The 19,197-nt window shown below is 44.9% G+C and overlaps 1 protein-coding gene across 2 annotated transcripts in view; it reads right to left on the reverse strand.

Annotated features, from left to right (window-relative positions):
* Nucleotides 1–19,197, reverse strand: part of Epac (Exchange protein directly activated by cAMP) — an 841,204-nt gene that overhangs the window by 464,714 nt on the left and 357,293 nt on the right. For both annotated transcript variants that reach the window (XM_077698340.1, XM_077698341.1), the window contains exon 4: nucleotides 2,287–2,454. In XM_077698340.1, coding sequence (XP_077554466.1) covers nucleotides 2,287–2,321 — 35 coding nt within the window. In that variant the 5' untranslated portion in view covers nucleotides 2,322–2,454. The remainder of the gene's footprint in view (nucleotides 1–2,286; nucleotides 2,455–19,197) is intronic.

Raw genomic sequence — 19,197 nt, forward strand, 5'->3', positions numbered from 1 at the left:
GTAGATACCAGACGCGCTGGGGTGGCTGTGTGGTGTTAAATAAAGAGCCGTAACCGTACCCGTAGTGTGAATTTCTAAATGAAATCGATATATCATTATCATGACTAATTTGCGCAACGTTCTTGAGCACGTGGTGTTCCCTTTCAAAACCTAAGTAAGGCCCCAAATATTGCCCGTTGTTTTTGGAGTTATGTTGCGTTTTTATTTTACTCTACTTGTGACTGACACCCTCACTGTTCTGCAGGCATTTTATATGCACCTGAAACGAGAATACCCCACATTTGTGATTTTATTGTTTGAGCGGTTAGTGTAAAAAAAAAGAACCACAGTCACTTGATGTAAGTTTTAACAAATTAATTATTATGCAATTGCTTGCACTTGCTAGTTTTTTGTGTTTGCTGCTTTCAGCTTTTATAGCTCCCCTGATGCAATAACTATTTAAGATCATGCAGAAGCAAGAAAATGTCACATGGGAACTACTATTGTGACAAATATCGCACAATCCGCTTGATACCAGGCCTGTGCCGTACGAAAGAAGGGCACTCAGAACTGTCTGCAGCGAATAAATACTAAAAAAAAAAATAAATGGCCGTTACGGTCAATATATTGTGCGTATCGTTCATAATCCTATGGCGAAGTTGCAGTTACCAATGACAAATCATTATTTTATGTTGCTTATATCGGTGCGACGATTTTCCAAATCAAGGCAAGGATGCGGAACTCTGGGGTGCGTGTGCGCAAGGGCTGAAGATGCTGAACTATCATTTGATTCGAGGGTACAATGAAATGCAATAGTTTACAAGAATTGGGCCCATGTTCGACTGCTGTTGGGAAAGAAGGGCGACACAAAAGAATGGTGACAACTATAAATCTCAATGCGTCCTTTACAGTATTTTGGCGCCGGATATTTGGCGTTTAAAAACAGCACAAAGTTCCATTTTCCCCAAACATCTTCCTACTGGGAGGAGTAGTTTCACAAAGAAAAAGAACAGTTTTTCTGGCTCCAAAGTTGGGAACAATTCTGCTAAACAGCTGCACTGTTTGTAAAATAAATAATACGATTCCAGTGAGAGAAATATATTTGGAGCTGGAAAAGAACACCGTTCCGCTCGGTAGTGATGCAATTTTTAGAAAGAAAGAAGAGCGCAATGACGAAGTCGACGCAGTTTTTGACATCAGGCCCATTGCATCACGCCACTCCGGAGGTCCTTGAGTGATCGCTTCATGTTTTTTTTTTCTACGGGGGAAGATGCTCCCAAATATCTGGCTGACATAGCGAATCAGCCTGGAAAAGGCTCTCTCTCTGTGAGAGCCTTTTCCAGTTATAATGGCGCGTTATTCCAGCTTGAAAAAATTTCACGATGTTGCAAAAACGTCTTCTGGTTCCGAAAATCATACTTTCGGAAAAGCTGCTCTACCGTTGCTTCGCCACTTTTACGATGTTTTAAAACCAAAAGCAGGCTTTACATGCGTTAAGTGATTGCGGCTTGGTTTATACTACATTATTCATATGGAACACCTACATGGTATCCGTACTTACAAAATGTTTGCTGGGTACTCACACGTTTGCCAAAACCGTTAGTTCTTGATATCGTTCTATAAAACTGGAATGCCTAAGTTCATTACACACAAGAAATAAAAGTGTGGAAATGATTCGTGGGCACTTACATCTACCTCCTTGAATGCGAACTACGGCGACTGCCGGTTAGGCATCGATTGCATTGCGCTGTAGCGAACAGTGCTTTTTTACAACGATGCCGAGCGTAGATGCAGATATTTGTGTGTTTCAAGATATGTTATCATATATGCTTTGCTGTTATGTGTTTTAATGCTTAAGAGCGAACTGGCGTTAGAGAAACTAGGCGATGATCATGCACCCATGCACTCTGTACAGAGAGTTAATGAGCGAAGTTGTCACGTGCGACAGTGTTTCCAGTCTCATACTCCTCATGGTTCATTGAAGTGTTCGTTATTATACGTTACGTGTTTGTAGTATTTTCTTTCTTTCCCGTTCCTGCTTGTGCCGTCGCTGACCGTGCTCCTATTTGTTTACCTTCATGTTTGCATAGATCGCCAATAATGTTTCCAGCGCTTGTGACAGCAGACATTTTGATTAGCCGTCACCCCCTAGCTACACAACTAAAAAAAGTTTGCTGTCGCAGAGACATAATCTGCTAACAGTAGACGGGAAAAATTTTGCGATCTCAACAAGTGAAATATCGATAGCGGCAATAATGGGTTGCCTGATCCCTGCAAAGAGGAGATTCAAAAATGCGAGCGTCTCACCGCTTGTCCATGCTGTGCGACCATACCGCCACCATGCCGTTCCCGCATCGACTTTTGTAGTGCTTGGCGGGCGCCACAGATGGCGGCACCTGGCGCGCTAGCCTCGTTCCCGGCAGCCTCGGGCTTCTTCAGCTCCGCGCGCGAAACGTCGACTGCGACGGCGGGCGTCTGCAACGGAAAGACGAGAGGAGCGTAAGCGAGAGAGTTGGGGAAACACTTTTGAAACATTTATGAGGAACGTACAGCAATGAAAGCGCCAGCAGCGGCAGTGTTTTCGGTCTCCCTTCTCTACTTTCTCGTTTGCTTCGGTTTGTTTCGTAGGGTTTCTCGAAGAGCCTTCGTTCTACGTGCTTGTATGAAGTTTCGCGAAGTTCCGCGCGCTTCAGCTCCCCACAAAGAAAGCACAACGAATTGGATTTGCAAAGCGTTGCTTTTGAAGTGCTCATTAGGCGAGCAAACTTGTTCAGGAGTGTCATTGACAGTGTCGCACAGTGCGGCTCGTGCGCCCTTTAGGTTATTAGAACGACAGCACGACGCGGCCGAGTGGGCCAGTTTACCGCTGCGAGCCACTCCGGTTCCGCGTAAACATTTCCATGCATTAAGTTTTAGAGCAGTAGCTCAGACTGCATACCTAGTGGTGTGCATTGTTAGAGCATGGTGAAGCTTAGGTAAAAAATATAACCTCTTTTGACCGTAACCTACCTGCCAAGCTAGGAAACGTTTGGGCCCTGATAATCAATAAGGTGAGGGTTACCTTACCCAAATTTGTTGTTTGCAAATTTGCTGAGTGGAAAATTCTGTCCGATACTGATCGCTCATCGTTCTTTTCGTTTCAAAATTCCGCACCTTTTAAGCTTTGCAGGAATGTTAATGTTCATAGCGTAGGTGAATATATAAGGGAACAAAATACGGAAAATGAACTTCACCCCCTTCATTCATTTGGAAAGTAGTGACAAGGTGACATACACATCACACGTAAGCTGGTATACTGGATCAGGCTCCCGTGACATCAGAATTTCTTCAAGTGAACCCTGGAAGCATCACATCACCAATAGTTTGGACAAGGTATTTCGACAAGACAAAAATAGTTGGTTTGACGTATTATCTTGAAGTAGTTCTCCTTACGGGTAGGTTTGAGTTTAACAGTAGCCGTTAGGAAGGAACTTTGCAGGACGCACTAAAATTGTGTAATCACGGACAAGCATTTATATCTTGTTCTAGAAACGCAGCACTGCATTTTTGCAAATAACTAACACTTAAAGCTTGGTACGTCAGGTGGTTACCTCAGGGTTGTTTATTGATATTTCCACCGTCGCATGGCGACCAGAACAGTTTGTGAGAGTAGTACACGCATGCACACACGCACGCGCGCGCGCACGCACACAAACACACACGCACACACGCATGCACACACCCACACACACACACTCACACACGCACGCACGCACACACAAAGACACACGCAGACAAGTGAACCCTGGAATGAAACTGGCCAAACTGGCAGATGCCTTAATGACCGATTGAGGGAGCACGACAACAACGTCAAAAAAGAAAAGGGTGGGTTCCCAGCCTTGCATCGCAAATCTTGCGGGTGCAAACGTCACTTTGACATGTGCAAGGTAATAGGAAGAAGCGGAAACGAAACTACGCGATAAATAATTGAAACACACGAAATTGAGATGCATGGCAGTAGATGTGTAAGTCGGGCGTCAATGGCGTTTTCCAAAAAAAGTGATAGATTTCCTTTCGAACACGCGCCGTACTTCGAGCATGTCTTAACATGGTTTTCGTTTAGATTGTGTCAAGTTCGTGAACACGTGTTGATATGGTGGTGGGATACCAGATATTATACGTCTATTTTCTGTTTTTTTAATATTTTAATGGTGTTAACACGAAGAGTGCATTTAAATGGTGCAGGGTTGCCCCTTTAAATTCAGTTGGAAGTCAGCGCTCGAACAGTCGTCTGTCTGTGTCCTTGTTTCTATTCGTGCTGCAGCTTTTTTTTTAAAAGGAATGCTAACTCGCCCAACAGTACACTTTGTCAGAAGGAAGGCCTCCAGTCTAGAACGCCGAGGGAAGCATAGGAACAATGGTTCATTTTTTTTCTTGTTGAAGCATATATTTCTTAAAATATTTCATAAAGAAAGTGTAGAAAGACATGCTTTCCGGGTGAAAGCGGAACCCACTGCCTGTAGAATACCGGTCTCAGTCCATACCCATTAGGCTATCGGAGAGGCTGGGCTCCTCTTCATTTCTGGGGGTATTATTTATGTCAATGTGACTGTTCGCTACACTTGACGGGGTTAGCCAGCGGCGGTCCGTCAACTCGGGTTGAAGGGGACCTTCTTTCGAAACACAGATGAGGGTTCATAAGTGCGTGTCGGCAACACAGGAAGAGCACTGTTTTAAGTGGGCGATGGTGTATTCGTGATAAAATCAAGGGCTATAGCATAAGTCCTCGCCACAACGCGAAGATCATTTTGTGGAGGGAAGCGGACACGCAGTCCATAAACTTCCCCCCTCCCGTGGGAAACGGCATATCAGGTGGATGAATCATCTTATCAACGTTCGACCTGTGGAGAATGATGAAAATGTCACCCAAGAGGGAATTGTTGGGTAAATGAGGCCGCAACGCTATACACCTAGCTACTTAAAGTCGGCTTCACTATTATTCCCAGACGCTCGGCTGAAAAGGCATCTTTAGGGGAATATACGCGGTGTGATATAAAGGTAAGAAGACATCAGGGCCTAAACAGTTACCTTCATCCAACCAAGCTTATCGCTCTGAAGAGTTATACGACGAGCTCATTTAAAATATCATTTACTGCCATACATAAATACCTTGGTAGGAAATCATTGTTGTTGGGGGCATATAAGCCTTCTGATATAAAAAGAGAAGAAAGCCCTAGCGCCTTTTTTTAAATACCTCTATTAGAACCAATGTGTCTCCACTGAGCGATTTCTGATATAAAAAGAGAAGAAAGCCCTAGCGCCTATTTTTAAATACCTCCATTAGAACCAATGTGTCTCTACTGGGCGATATGCACAGGGCCGCATTAGAGTTCGCTTGATAATATATACATGTGCACAGCCAAAAAGTACTCTCTCAGGGTCTGTCTCAGTTGTTTCAGATATAAAAGGCCCATCAAAAGACCCCACGCGATCTTCCAAATAAAGAAATGAATAAATAAATCTATAGAAGGAGCGTCTTTAAAGTCGGCCACACTGCAATCTCCATGTATTGCTGGGGAGACATTCTTACGGGCAAATATAAGAATCGCACAGGAAAGAGTTCTTAGGGCATTTCATTTTTACCACTTCCTTATGCAGCTGAAGTGCCACACATTAAGTATTACGAACGGAGAGACTGATTTCTTCATGGTGTCCCCATGTAAATATTTAAGCATTTGAAACGGACTGCTGAACAACATCGCAACATAATGGCTGACGCTTACAATACTCCCTTATAATTCCAGTGCAGCGCTAAGTGCAGTCTTCTCTGTGACGGCGCATAGCTGCTACGTCTCGTTAAGGGATCGCGTTATCAGGGAACACACGACGGCGGGCGCTACTCTGGCGCCATCTCGCAGCGCGTTGCCGCCGTCGATCATTGTATCACGCGGCCTCGGCCATCGCCTCCTGTATTTTACAATGCCAAACGCATCGCGCGCTTCCCTATGTGAGTAAGTGGTACGCCTGCAGTGCCCACATGTCGTAAGGTGGGGCCCCGATCTGAACCGGTATAACCCAACCGTAACTGAATTCGGAAGAACCTTGTGCCTGGTTGCCAAGGCAACCAATATTTGAGATTGCCAGGAAAGGGCGCTCTCGCCAGCGTTAGAAAACTCAGAGCCGTGGCGGAGCCCGCTTTGTCAACGTTGCCGCTCTCACCAACGCGTCACCAGCACACAGAGCAGTGCTGCAGGCTGCACTCCAGCGTCTCGGACGGCCCAGACAAAACCTGCAGGACCTGCTGTTCCCGACGGGTCCTGCCAGCTCCCGTCGTGAAGTGTTCCGACACCTCCTGGCATTCCTCGAGGCCACTGGACTAACCCAGCGCCTGTAGCTGAGGCTACTCAATGAACACTTGTGCCGCTGTCGCTTATGTAATGCCCCCCCCCCCCTCTTTTCTTTTTTTTTCTTCTCTCTTTCTCTGTCTCTCTCTCTCTCCTTTCTTCCTGTCTTTCTCTTTCACGCCTTTTCCATTCCACCCCTAACCTCCTCCCAAGTCTTTTATCCCCTCTTCCCCTCCCCACCGCACTGGGTTGTATGCAGGTGAGCTCCCTACTGAGCTCAATAATATCCCCAGTGCACTTTCCTTTCCTTTCTTCCATCCAATCACTTCTCTCTCTCACCCAAGATGAACCGGCCACGTGATCTAAGCGCTGGGAAGGCTACCGATTAGGGGAGAGTGGCCGGGGTAGAAGGAGAGGGCTTGGTTGGCTGATCCGGGCTGATGCGTTTGGCATTGTAAAAATACAGGACGCTATGCCTCGGAATAGCGCCCTCCCTCTCACAGTTCCGACATAGTAGCTTCCTCCTCCGCTTTTTCTGCTCGCTCATCGCGTCTATCTTCGGTGTCCGCTTCGTTTGCTCGGTTACAACTATAGAGTGTCATATTAATATATACTAGAGGCAAATCTGGCGCTGCAATCGCGGGCCGCTGAAAGGTGGCGCCATTGCAGCTAGCGACGTTCCTTGCCTACTTGGCTTAGCTAGCTATATGGCTTCTTTTTTGTCTCGAAGGTGACTTTTTTTTCTTCTGCATGGTGCATAAAGCTTCTCAATAATTGCTGACAAATACATTGTCCTGTAAGTTGAGTTTCATAATAACAAAACCAATTTAAACAATCTTTTAAAGTAATATTGTTGCTTTTTTACAGCCAGAGGCAACTTTTCAGCCTGTTCAGGAGCCATGCCAAGGACAAGAGGTACGTGCCTGGCCGGTGCATGACAGAACGCTCGCTAAAGCGCGGCTCCCCTAGACAGTGGCGGCAGATTTCCCTCTAGTATATATTAGTAATGAACTCTATGGTTACAACCAGGTCGACGGCGACGCGAAGCCACAGGAGCGATCGCTTAATGTAAGAACTGCGTTCTAAAAAGGGTACTAACAACCTTGAGTACCATTCATCGCTTGTGTGGTGTGCCCTCGGTTGTCTGTGCTCGTTTTAAAAGCAGAGCTGTTCAAGCTCTTGGTTGCGCCGTCCATAAAGAGAAAAAAATATGTGGAAAATACCAGGCGCACGTCAGCGTGCGTCTCGTGAAGAGCGCCCGGCGCAGTCCAGGCTTGGGTGTCGGCGTGCGCCACGTGAGGGGCTCATAAAAATAAAAGAAAAAATAAACGGAAAAATAGTCAGTGTTTGAGCAAACAGCGTCGCCGATAAACCGACTGTCGTCTGCTGCTGGCGTCACTTGCTCGGCGTTGCCAGGGGCCACAACCTGCGCTCGTAAAACTCGAAGCCCCTGTGGCGGCGACAGAACTCTCTCAGGCACTCTGCCGCACCCATGGGGCGACCAAAGAAGATCCGGACTTTTGAATGAGCCTTTTGAATGTTTTCTCCTTGTCTTGTGAATTACACACGGCAGAGAGCTAAAATTTCCAAGTTATGAAGTGCAGCGGTAGTTTGAAGTCTGCTAGTTAAGGGGGACCCACCTCCTAACATTTCTATAGGACGTACTACTTCAAGACCAACGGGCTTAAAAACCATCCTGCACCAACACAAAAAGTTTTGCAGATCCACGAAAGTGCTCCAAACGGCCTTGTTTACTAGTTTCGGAAATTTGTCAGTTCTGTACCGAAAGAACAAAAAAAAAAAATGGCATTGAAGCGCGCTAGCGCTATGTAATGAAGACTAGATGAAATAGCTGCATTTCTTGTTCATTTTTTGCTTCAGTAAAGATGTTCAATATTTCTAAAAGCAAAATATGCCATTATGAGCATTTTGATGGATATATAAAATGTCTTATATTGGTGAACGATGATTTTAAGCCCATGGGTTATTAATTACCCAGTCACATACGAATGTGATCACTGTACAGGTGAGTCCCGCTTAAGTAAACGGTTAGAAGAAAAATACCGGTGTCTCTTTTGAAAGCGTTGGAGTCATGACGTTTTTGTCCCTGGAGGACTAAATGCTGCACAAAGTGGAAACGTGGAGACAACACAGTCCGGTTAGTGTTGATATTTAGGGGGGATGTTTGCAAATTTTGTATTAATAAAGCGTGGACGAAAAAAACTTCTAAATGCACGTTTTCCCCACTTGAAGGTGTTAACAAAGCGCGGCAGATGTTCACCCAGTGTCTGGCCAGAACTAAATAGTACAGGCAGTTGAAATGTGCAGGGAGGTAATGCATTACGTGCAGTCACAGTTTGAAGTGGGCGAGTAAACTGGGAGATTTTGAAATAAATACGGGTGCCCACTTTGCTTCGCCTAAGGTGTTATACGCCTATCTCCCGTTGTCCTGGAGAACTAACTTGATTAAAGGGCTCATGCATAGAGACACTTCCCGTACCAGCAAGGTATAACGGCCAAAGAAAAATACACTTAAATTGTATGTTTGGATTTAAAATCGCCAGCAAATGTAAAAAAGGTAGTTACACGAGATAATTACATAGAAAGTGACTGAATACAGAACAACAGACAAATACAGAAGATCTAAAAAGTATTATCGCGTTATTTGCCGCTGAATTTGTGTCTACATGTGCGTGAAATTGTCCCAAACAATTCGTGGGGTAAGTATTGTTGAAAATTACCGTTCATTAGGATTTTCATTTCTTCTAAAATGTTTAATGCTTCTGTATTTTTTTAAATCAGGTTTTCTACTAGCGAGATAATTTCTATAGGAGGTAACAACTTGCTCTCTGTGATCCCTTGTTATGGGGCAGTCCTGTAAATTGTGGTCGAAGCTGTATGACGGAAGGTTACATTTACATTTGTTGTTATTTGTAATGGCGAACCTGTGAAGATAAAATGGGAATCTACCATGTCTGGTTATAAACGGCGACGTGTAGCAGTTTTTGGGTAAGTGAGCCGGAATTTCGCGCACATTTTTATTCATTGGAATGTGTAGCTTCCATTTACGTCTTGTTGCCACTCAAAATTCTAATGTTTTCTTAGGTTAATATTCAGCTGTTGTTTTGTTAAATTGTCGTGAAATAGGACAGTCTATATTTTCGCCATATTTCGCAGCTTTCTGAGCCCTTTCATCTGGTATTTAGTTGCCGACATTGCCACTTTGATCTTTAATGTAAGTTAATGTTATTTTCACCTGATTTTCTATTTTGTTTAGCATTTCTTCAATTCTAAATATATTTGTGTTTCGATTATTTCGGATTGGTGATTTCTTTTAGGGTTCTTAGGCACCAGTATACAACTGTGCATTACCTTCTTTGAAGCTATTTTTTTTGGTATTTAACTGTTCTTAAAATCGCTATTCCTTCTGCTCAACGTTATTGCTGTACTCCGGAAGTTTGTTTTTTATGTTTCTGTTATTTTGCTGGCTTTATCTAAAATTATGAAATATGCTCCTATGTAAGTTTTATCCTGCCAGCCGTCTGTAAAAACTGTCTATTCTTTCTGCGAAATTGGGAGAGTCAGATACGTGAAGGATTTCTTATTTCCTGGATGAAGGTGCCATATATCTACTTTATTGCTTCTTTGATCTCCCGTAAAAGCGCCATTTTTCAAGGAGATTTTTCCGGCAAATAGCGCGTTATATGTTTCGATTTCTTCTTTCATCCTTCGATGGATTCGTGGGGCATTAGCTATAAAGATTAATGCCGGATTGGTTACTGTTTTAAATGCTTTTGCACTTTTAATGAGACTAGTTCTTTGAACACTTCTTAGCTTTTTTTCTCATTAGGACCTGTTTCTTATACATGACTGGCGCGGCCTAAAGTATGTATGATCCTTTCTAAAACTCTGACATAATTTTCCGTAGGTGTTTGCTGGTAATCTCCCAGCGAGTTTAAATTTAGACGGAAAAGCGGAAATGTCGTAACAGCTGCGTGACAAAACTCTTGATATTTGCTGCTGAAATTTCTGCACCCTTCTCCATTGCTGAACCCGCCATTGCTTAACCCTTCCGTCTTGATCCTGCCATTGCTAATGTCCGGCTCACGCTGCTGCATCATTTCATTCAGAGCGCCACTTAAATCTCCCCTGTTGTAGCCATTCGTCGGTCGGTGATATGTAAGCGCTTTGCTTGCTGCCGCAAGTTCCAGTTGTCCGTCGTTTATGTACGCCACAAGGTATAAGGACATGGTGCTGCTCCAGCATTCCCGATAGGCAAATTGCCTATAACTGGCATGTGTTACCGCTCTTGGCCTTTCGGTACAAGCACGAGGTAGTAATGTTACATAGGAGGAACATGCTTGGGGTACCCTCGATCGAAGTTTTTTTTATTACTTGTAGACACAACTCCTTTTTTCTTGCTGTTACGCACCGCTCACGGAACGTTTATTTGGAAAGAATTCAAAATTTCTCGGTCCGCTGAGAGCACCGGCACTTACCCGTAAGCGGTTAAGTGTGGGATGCACCGTAGGCTCTCTTTGCGAAACTTGTTTCGTCGAAATAGCCGCCTCAAAGCACCATTTATACGCGGCTGCAATACTTGTGCGCCCCAAAACGGTCAGAAGTTGGAAGAGCAGCGCTTTTCGGAGTCGATTGCGTAAGCGAGTCTTTAGTATTACTATTTAAAGAAGGACAAGCTCTTCTGCGAATCTAACAGTGCTTACCTAGACGTGTCATGCCCCCCTAGCACATATTATATACGTACTATAACGGCAGAAGAATAGTGGGATATAGCGCTCTTTTTTACATCTCTTATTACTGTCTCTATGGTATTTGCCCTGTGTACTTTTAGGGAACACATGAGTTACTCTTGGAATCTATGAAGGAATACTTCTACTTGGAATACCAAGCGAACCCAGGCATTCCAACGCGTTCCACAGGACGTACAATCGACCACATATTGCCTCAGAAAATTCCAGCAAAGGAGGATTGCTACGCTCACTTCCTTTGCCTGGAAGAACCCACTATTGTATTCCGTATCGGAAATGAATGCATCGCAATGTGATGGGGGTCTGACGTACTCGTCGCAGTTGCAAGAAAGCAGTAATATTTCAGCAATTATTTTCCCGAGTCTTCAGCGTGCTAGCGTGGGCAGGTCTCGTTCCCTCCTCATAAGAGAACGGTGCAAACCACCTTCACCATCGATTGTGTGCGTAGCATTCCTCGGTTGTACTTTGTATATGCGCCTTCTCCTCGGTTCAGGGCATTCCGGCCTCCTGCCTTTGCCACACTATAAGGAGGGTTTTATATTCGAGGGTCCATGTTTCCGCGGGAAGTGACCGTGCTAATTCAGTGCTGGATCGAAAGCCCGTGGACATGCGGGGTTGTGTCTAACAAGCTGCAGTTGTAGGAACAAGGCCCCGCCAAGCTAACCGCAATCATATGCACCGCAGAAACTTGTCGCACGTCCTGTTCAATTCTGCGTATGCTTGCTTGCACGTGAACAAACCGTTTGCTTTTCTTAAGTGTCCTTCTTAGCTCGTTTTTGGTTTTTACCGCTAAATAAGTGTGAGGGAAGGATACGTGCCTTGCACGAGCTGAATTTGCTGCCCCATGGAGAGACACCTGACCGTGTGAAACCATCCATAAATAACGTGCTTGCACCCAAAAATGGGCTGTCAACGGTTCCGAATCACGAGATATTTATTGGAAGGGCCGCGAGCGCAGCGAACATTTTATTATATATGAAGTGCCAAATCCTTTATAACTTACTCAACTCCTGTCATGATGGACGCGGTCTTACGTACCACTGAAACAGATTCCAGTCGACTCCGAGTGATTAGAAGTCTCGTAATTGGGATTTTTGCTTACTTAGAAGTAACATGCTGGTCCCGGAAATTTTACAAGCAATTCAATGAGTGAACTTCTTCCATAATTTGAAGATAAAGCCCATTGCATCGGTTAATTATAATTTTGTTTAATTAGAACGTCCAGGTGACCGTCATTTCTCAATAAAATTCAAAATTTTGTAGCCCGAAGACACCACCGTGTCCTGCAGTCACATCGGCGCCATTGCTATACTGAGGCAACGCACAGTTGATAAGGCGGCGGGCTAGTTGAGACTCACACCAGCGTACTTATCTCCCTCTTTTGAGGTCCTCAGGCTTGCTTGCTGCGGCAGCGGCATGTGAACTGTTTGTTTGCGGGCCGCTTCAGGCTTCGATTTTAGCGATCAAATATCATAGGAACCCGCGTCGTGTGCTTGAATCGGCGACGAAATTCGAGATTCTGAATGAACTATGGCCTGAACTGGTAGCAATGATGTTCTTGTTTAATTGGAAGCTTGGTTAATGCAACGTCTTTTGCGGTCCCCCCCCCCCCCCCCCCCAAATGTTGCATTGACGGGAGTCGACTGTATCAATAACGAAACTTTGCAATAGCTCGCTAAAGCGCGCCAGGAGTTCGGTTATTGCTAAAGTATCAAAAGCACAGTAAACATCTAGCATTGAAACAGCGCGATCAAATGAACCACAAGCACCACGGAAGTGTCACAATACTGTTGTCTGGCCGTAGCTCTTGTCGGTGGTCGCCATTGACGTTAGCCCCTGTCGTGTCGTAGGTGCAGTACCAGGTAGTATCTGGAGCCTCCAGTATACTATCGTTCTTCGTAATGTTCTAGCTTATGTGTTCAAAGTTTGGAGTAAACTAATTGTGATTGTCATTCCGGCATGGCAATTTTTCAAAATGTAGCGGACTTCCTTTTTGTCTCCATTTTCCATTTAAGAACAAAGTTGAACGCATTCAAACACCGTCTCAAAAGAGTTCAAAATAAAGCTGGTTTCGTGGTTCCTCCTTTATTGTTACTTAGGCGGAGAGGAGGAGGAGTAGGGCATTTGAGGAGGAGGAGCACTCTCTTCTCTCTTCCTCTCAACTCGAAAGGTAGAGGTGACGGAGAAGGGTGTGGTAGAACCGGGATTCTGTTCATCTGTTCTCGCACCATTTCCTACTGCTCAGGCGTTACGCCCAAGTATGGAATAGGGCAAGGGCAGCCATTTAGCCAAGCAGGCTGAGTGTGCATCCTGTGTGTTTCGCAACGAGAGCAAAAACGAGGTTCCGTACGGCAATCCTTGAGAGTAGGTGGCTTCTGGAACGAGTCGCTGGCACTCGCAAATCTCGCGTTCTAATGCACGACCCAGCTGGGGCGCTCGAATACGTTTCCTCTTCATAAAGAAAGGTCTCCATCCCACACGTGCCGTCCGAGACAGAAAGAAAGCGTTTTCCGCTGCACCAGGCTTACGATTCACCGCGCTATATTTTCGTCCTCTCCGTATCGAACTTGTTGCAAGTGCGCAAGAGGCGCGCACGTATACGAAAGGCGTCTTTAAGAGGCCCACACAAAGTGGATGCATTATAAAGGCGTTGATATATATACCGCGACTCAAGAACTTCTCGGGCCTCTCAAAAGAAGCTCCGCACCAGCGATGACGTCGAATGCAGGGCGCGCGTGAACGGTATTAAACCCGAAGCGTCCCATTCATCCGCTTCCTAAAACTGCGCCCCGGCGTATGCTACACCTCACCTTGAAACATACACAAACGAGTGTCAGATATCAGAGATTTCAGTCTTCGATCGCTAAAAATCGCTCGCTTTCCAAGTGCTTCAAAATACTTCAACAAGTTGCATGAAAGGCTTCGGTCTGAGAGCGAACTTCTCGAACGCAGTGCTTGCTTGGCCTAGGTTGAAGATTCATCCTTGAAATGTTAGCGACGCCTTTGATTTTAGTGGTATCAGCTGAATTTTTGGGTGAGTCTTATAGCTGTGTGGTGGCGTTGCAGTGCTTCATGATGACGCTCATGTAAAAAGCCTCGGTGATGTTTGTCGACGCTCGATGCACCTGCATAGTGACAGAGGCTAAGGTGCGATAGAAAAGTTGCAGGACCTGCACGAATCCTGCATTTAGACCTAATGCATCTGAGGAACTGTACTCAGATATTGGGGCTCTTCGATTTACAGTCTCGGGCTCACCGCGGACTCCCCGAGAAGCAGTCAGGCATTCGATTTTCCCATGTAACCCTATGGATTCGGGGAATCCTCGGACTACCCGCGGGCTATCCGCGGTGAGTCCGAGAATGTAAATCGAAGAGTCCCATTTTGAATATGCAACCGGTAGCTGGAGCAAAAATTAGCGTCTCCTTGTGACCTGTTTGGGGAGATGTCTGGAGAGAAAATTGAGGTGGCCAAACTTTCATGCGCACACTTTTCTTAGTCACTGTCTGCACGCAGAACGGCATTTACGAGACACAGGCCAAGCCATAGCACGCTGTCATAGATCTGGAGAGGCAATATACAGCGGGAAAAAAGATACCTGCATGATCACGACGTGTCTGTTTTTTTCCAAACAAAATGCCTTGAGCATTGTTCCGTGGCCCTGCGACTTATACAAGAACAAAGTGTTGGTCTCCTACATAGAAAGCGACCTGAACGCGACAAACATCCATCGCTGTCCTTTTCCCGTAAACGCAGCATCAAAAATCATGCATATCATATCAGTTCAGGTTAAATAACTCGAGCAGACTGCTATAAGTATCTAGGCGTTCACTTGACATCGTCATTACCATGGGTCACTCACATTGAAACAATATATATACGCACACGCCTCACGCACGCTTGGCTTTTTGTGCCGAAATCTCAGATCTGCATCGCCAGCTATTAAAAACTTGCATATCAGACATACCTTCGGCCTAAATTCGAATACGCTTCATCTATCTGGCACCCCTCAGAAGCATATCTCACCTACGAACTAGAATCGATCCAGAATCGCGCTGCTCGCTTCATCATGTCAAACTACTCGCGTAAATCTAGCATCACTGAACTAAAACGCACACTTGACCTTCCATGTCTCCATTCACGTCGAATCATGTCGCGTCTCTGCTTGCTTCACTCGTTCTACTATCACCCACTAGCCAGGCACCCTCGACTTCAAGCCCCGCCCGGAATCTCGCCGCGCTTCGACCATAGCAAACCAATCGCGGACATTCAGTGCCGCACATCATCGATGAAAGATTCTTTTTTCTCTCATGCAATATCCCTGTGGAATACCGTACCAGACAGTATTGTTTCGTCCGCCGACCGCACAACTTTTCGCGAGAAACTAACAATACATTTGACCTAAATGGTTTTTGTTAAAATGACTTGCTAGTTTAACCGTATTAGTAACAAACTTTAGTGATCCATGCATTCTGATGCTTATAACTTATGTATATTGCTCTTTTGTTTCAAGTCTACAATTTTCAATATTTTTCTGCTTGCTTGTTTCCTTTCTGAGCGACGTTTTTCTTCCCTTTCTTCATCTTTTCTTTCTTTTTTTTCTTCCATTGGTGTGATGAAGAGTCGCTCATATATTGCTTGCCTCCCCGCCATATGTAATGCCTCTGGGCCCCTAAGGCTTCAATAAAAGAAATGAAATGAAATCGAATGCAGTTCAAATAAAATTTCAGCTATGCTGCTATGAAGCAATTTTTCCCAGTATGTTTGAAAAATAATGTGAAAATATATACTCAAGTGTTGAGCATACCATAAGAAAACGCCCCTCGCATTGTGCTTCCATTTCTCCCTATTTCTTACGAGTTCGATGAATTGGGTCATACAGCCAACCTGATTTAATACATGATATTTAGGAAAACATCCGCGAGAAGTACGGTGCCTCGGCAATAAATCAGATTGCAGCATCTTCCTCTGCTGCTAGAGACGTATCATAAGATCAGAATATTCAGATTATCGGGAAAATACAAATAATCGCAATTAAGTTATTCGTTACCGCACAAGTATAAAGTTCTTTTGGAATGCGTTCGAGCCAGGAAACAATGCACTATTATAACGTGTTCTTTTTTTGGGGGGGAAGGGGGTGGGGGGGGGGGAGGGACGTAGGGGGTAGGAGAAGGAGGTAGAAATACAGATTTTTTTCACGAGCGCCAAGTCTCCTGCAAGGATAACTAAAAACCCCCAGACTCCAACCCTCGCGCATAAATCACAAAGGTTCAAGGGGACGTCACTTCTGTTTGCCTAAGCTTTTATGGATGGGATGGAAAAGGCAAGGTTGTGCCTGGGATTCGCGAAGGCAAAGTGCCCGCTCCTTTCTGAGTACCACGAAGCCTTGGAGGGAGGGCTGTTCATACTTTTCACTCAAGAGCGGATAGTCGAAGGGGAAGCGAATGAGAGAAAGAAACTAATTAAACGGCGGCTATAGCTCCATGTTTTCGATTTACTGCAGCATTAACCGGCTTTACCGAATCCAGAAGCTCAGCAGGCGAGAGATAGGCATCATTGCGCCCCTGCATTTCGATATTTTTGTATATGTGTGTTTGACGTGAGCTTAGCCGTGCAATCTTCGAAGTTTGCCTGAAAGGCCTTACTTAGTTCGACAGTCAGGGAGGGGTTCCTAGGCCTAAGTCGCGTATGTTCAGCAAGAAAAAAAAATAGCTCGGGCGAAAGGCTGAGTCTTGTGCAACCTAATTTCGCTCTGTCAGGGATTCTCAGTCAAGCAAAAGCTCTAAGAGCAGACAGAGCCTCCAAACGCTGAGTTGGCAGCGCAATCTCTCCATAGTCACGACGTCTTGTGAGTTCAGATGAGTTCAGCTCAGTTTCGAAAGAAGTTCGGAGGTCAGCATGATGGGAGCATGGCTCATTAGCGCAGTGAAGAATGCGCGCTGAATCTTGCGGGAGACGTCTAACTCTCATCTCATTAAATCATATTCGCCGTTGGGGACGCGAGCTTAACGAATGAGTCAAAGCACGTACGACTGGTCAGTGCGGGAGCAGCGCTAGTAGAGCGACGGATTGTTTAAATAATCGCGCCCCGCTTGCTATATATATATATATATATATATATATATATATATATATATATATATATATATATATATATATATATATATATATATATATATATATATATATATATATAAATATATATATATATATATATATATATATATATATAAACAGTTTCTTGGACACCGGTCAAACTTAATAAAAAAAGGGGGACACACGTCGAAAAAGGAATGGTTTGTAACGTTTCGGCCGGAGGACCGGCCTTCGTGAGAATAACCAATTCTGACGAAGGCCGGTCCTCCGGCCGAAACGCTAAAAACCATTCCTTTTTCGACGTGTGTCCCCCTTTTTTTCATATATATATATATATAATCATTTTGAAGTAATTAAGGCGTTCGTGCTCACGCAGTGTACGTGTGTGTGCGCGCATGTGTGTAATTAAGTCAATTAAGTCAATGATTTCGGCTCGGTATGCAGGCCTCTTATTGAAAACGTGGCACATGGTTTGCTATATCACTTTGATACAGGACGATAGTGGCTGCTTGATAACCTGGGGTTACCACGGTGTTTCTTAATCATGCGTCACACAGACAACCTTTAGCTTTTCTAAACAAGGGGGCTGCCTTTGTTTCAACAATGCAAAACTATATCTTGAGATCAAGTTCCTTGAAACGGCAAAGAAACTTCCGTGAAGCAACTGGGCGCGATTCCGAAATATTATGAACGATAATCGCTTCAAATGTTCGGCGGTAATCTATGTTTACGCGAAGGGCATCCATTACTGACGCTTCGATTTATTTCACACGGACGTTCACTTTTGTTGCATACCGGAGTTACATGTAATTTTGACATATCCGCCACGCGTAATGTGGGATCACTTCCCCTTTGAACGACTCGTTACAAATTAATATCAGACAGCCGGGGAAGAGCGTATTCCCACGCACGTCAAACTGCAAAAGCTCATCATGAGTTCGCTGCTCACACGACTGAGGAGCGCATGGCACCGCGTTGTTTCTCAAGCATGAGCTGATTCGGACCGCTTCCCTCCTTGTCGTTGGAAGACGTACAGCCGAGCCCAAGGAAGGGAGGGATATGTATTCGGTTGTTCAAGTCGTTAGATGGGTCTTCATTGCAGTGTATTGTCCATTCAACCACCACCGTATTTTATTGAGACAGAGCTACCACTCCCACTCCACGTCCTGCCCCGACCAAAGGAAGCAGCAACGTGAACTCCACTAGGGGCATTTGTTTTTGCCTAATCTGGTGCTGATTCGTGTACTGTCGTGCAGTGCAGTGTCTAGTGCTACTGGGGATATCAATTATTTAAAAATAAACATATGGTGCAGTTTCCACCGGTGCAGCCAGTTCCGGTAAAAAAATGCCTCGACTGTTACAATTTATAACCGTGCACGTCGTCTCAAATATCCCTACCCTGCTCGGAGGACAGATAATTGGAGCGGCGGTTTCCACTCCAGAGCATGCTTGCGCTCCCGGGTAGTGCACGGGCACCCATGACGATAAAGTCAATTATGACGGCAATGTGCCGACATGTGTACAGTCTGCGTGTAAATTTCGTAGGCCGCGCTAGCAGTGCTTATTCTACATCAAATTCAAAGCAGAACGTCGGAATCTGACCGAACTATTTCACGCCAGTAAGAAGGAAAGGTGCTTTTTGGCAGTTTCGTGGACATAAACAATTCAGTGTCACTCGACAGTTATTCGTGTCTTTTGAATTGTTTGCGACCTAATTCTTTTGAATTGTTTGCGACCTAATGACCTTCCGTATGGCCTAGAAACGTTTGACAAAGACCGTGAGTGTGTAGGATAGGTGGAATATTCGACAGGATTCAGGAGTAAGTGGGCAAATAATTTTTTTACATCGGGCAATCGTGCTGCTACAGAGTCAAAAAAGGAGGTTAAAGCAAAAGTGCCGGTTCTGAGTTTTTTGTTTGTTTATCGCATTGCTTATGGCCTGCTCGCCTACGTACGCAACAGAAAAGGAAAGAAGGCCCGTGTCACCTTTTCCGCAAAAACAGAGAAGCAGTGGCGGTCACGGTTGGCGGGA

This window comes from Haemaphysalis longicornis, unplaced genomic scaffold (assembly GCF_048455015.1).
Source record: "Haemaphysalis longicornis isolate Haplotype H1 unplaced genomic scaffold, Haemaphysalis longicornis Haplotype H1 scaffold_2, whole genome shotgun sequence".
Lineage (NCBI taxonomy): Eukaryota > Metazoa > Arthropoda > Arachnida > Ixodida > Ixodidae > Haemaphysalis > Haemaphysalis longicornis.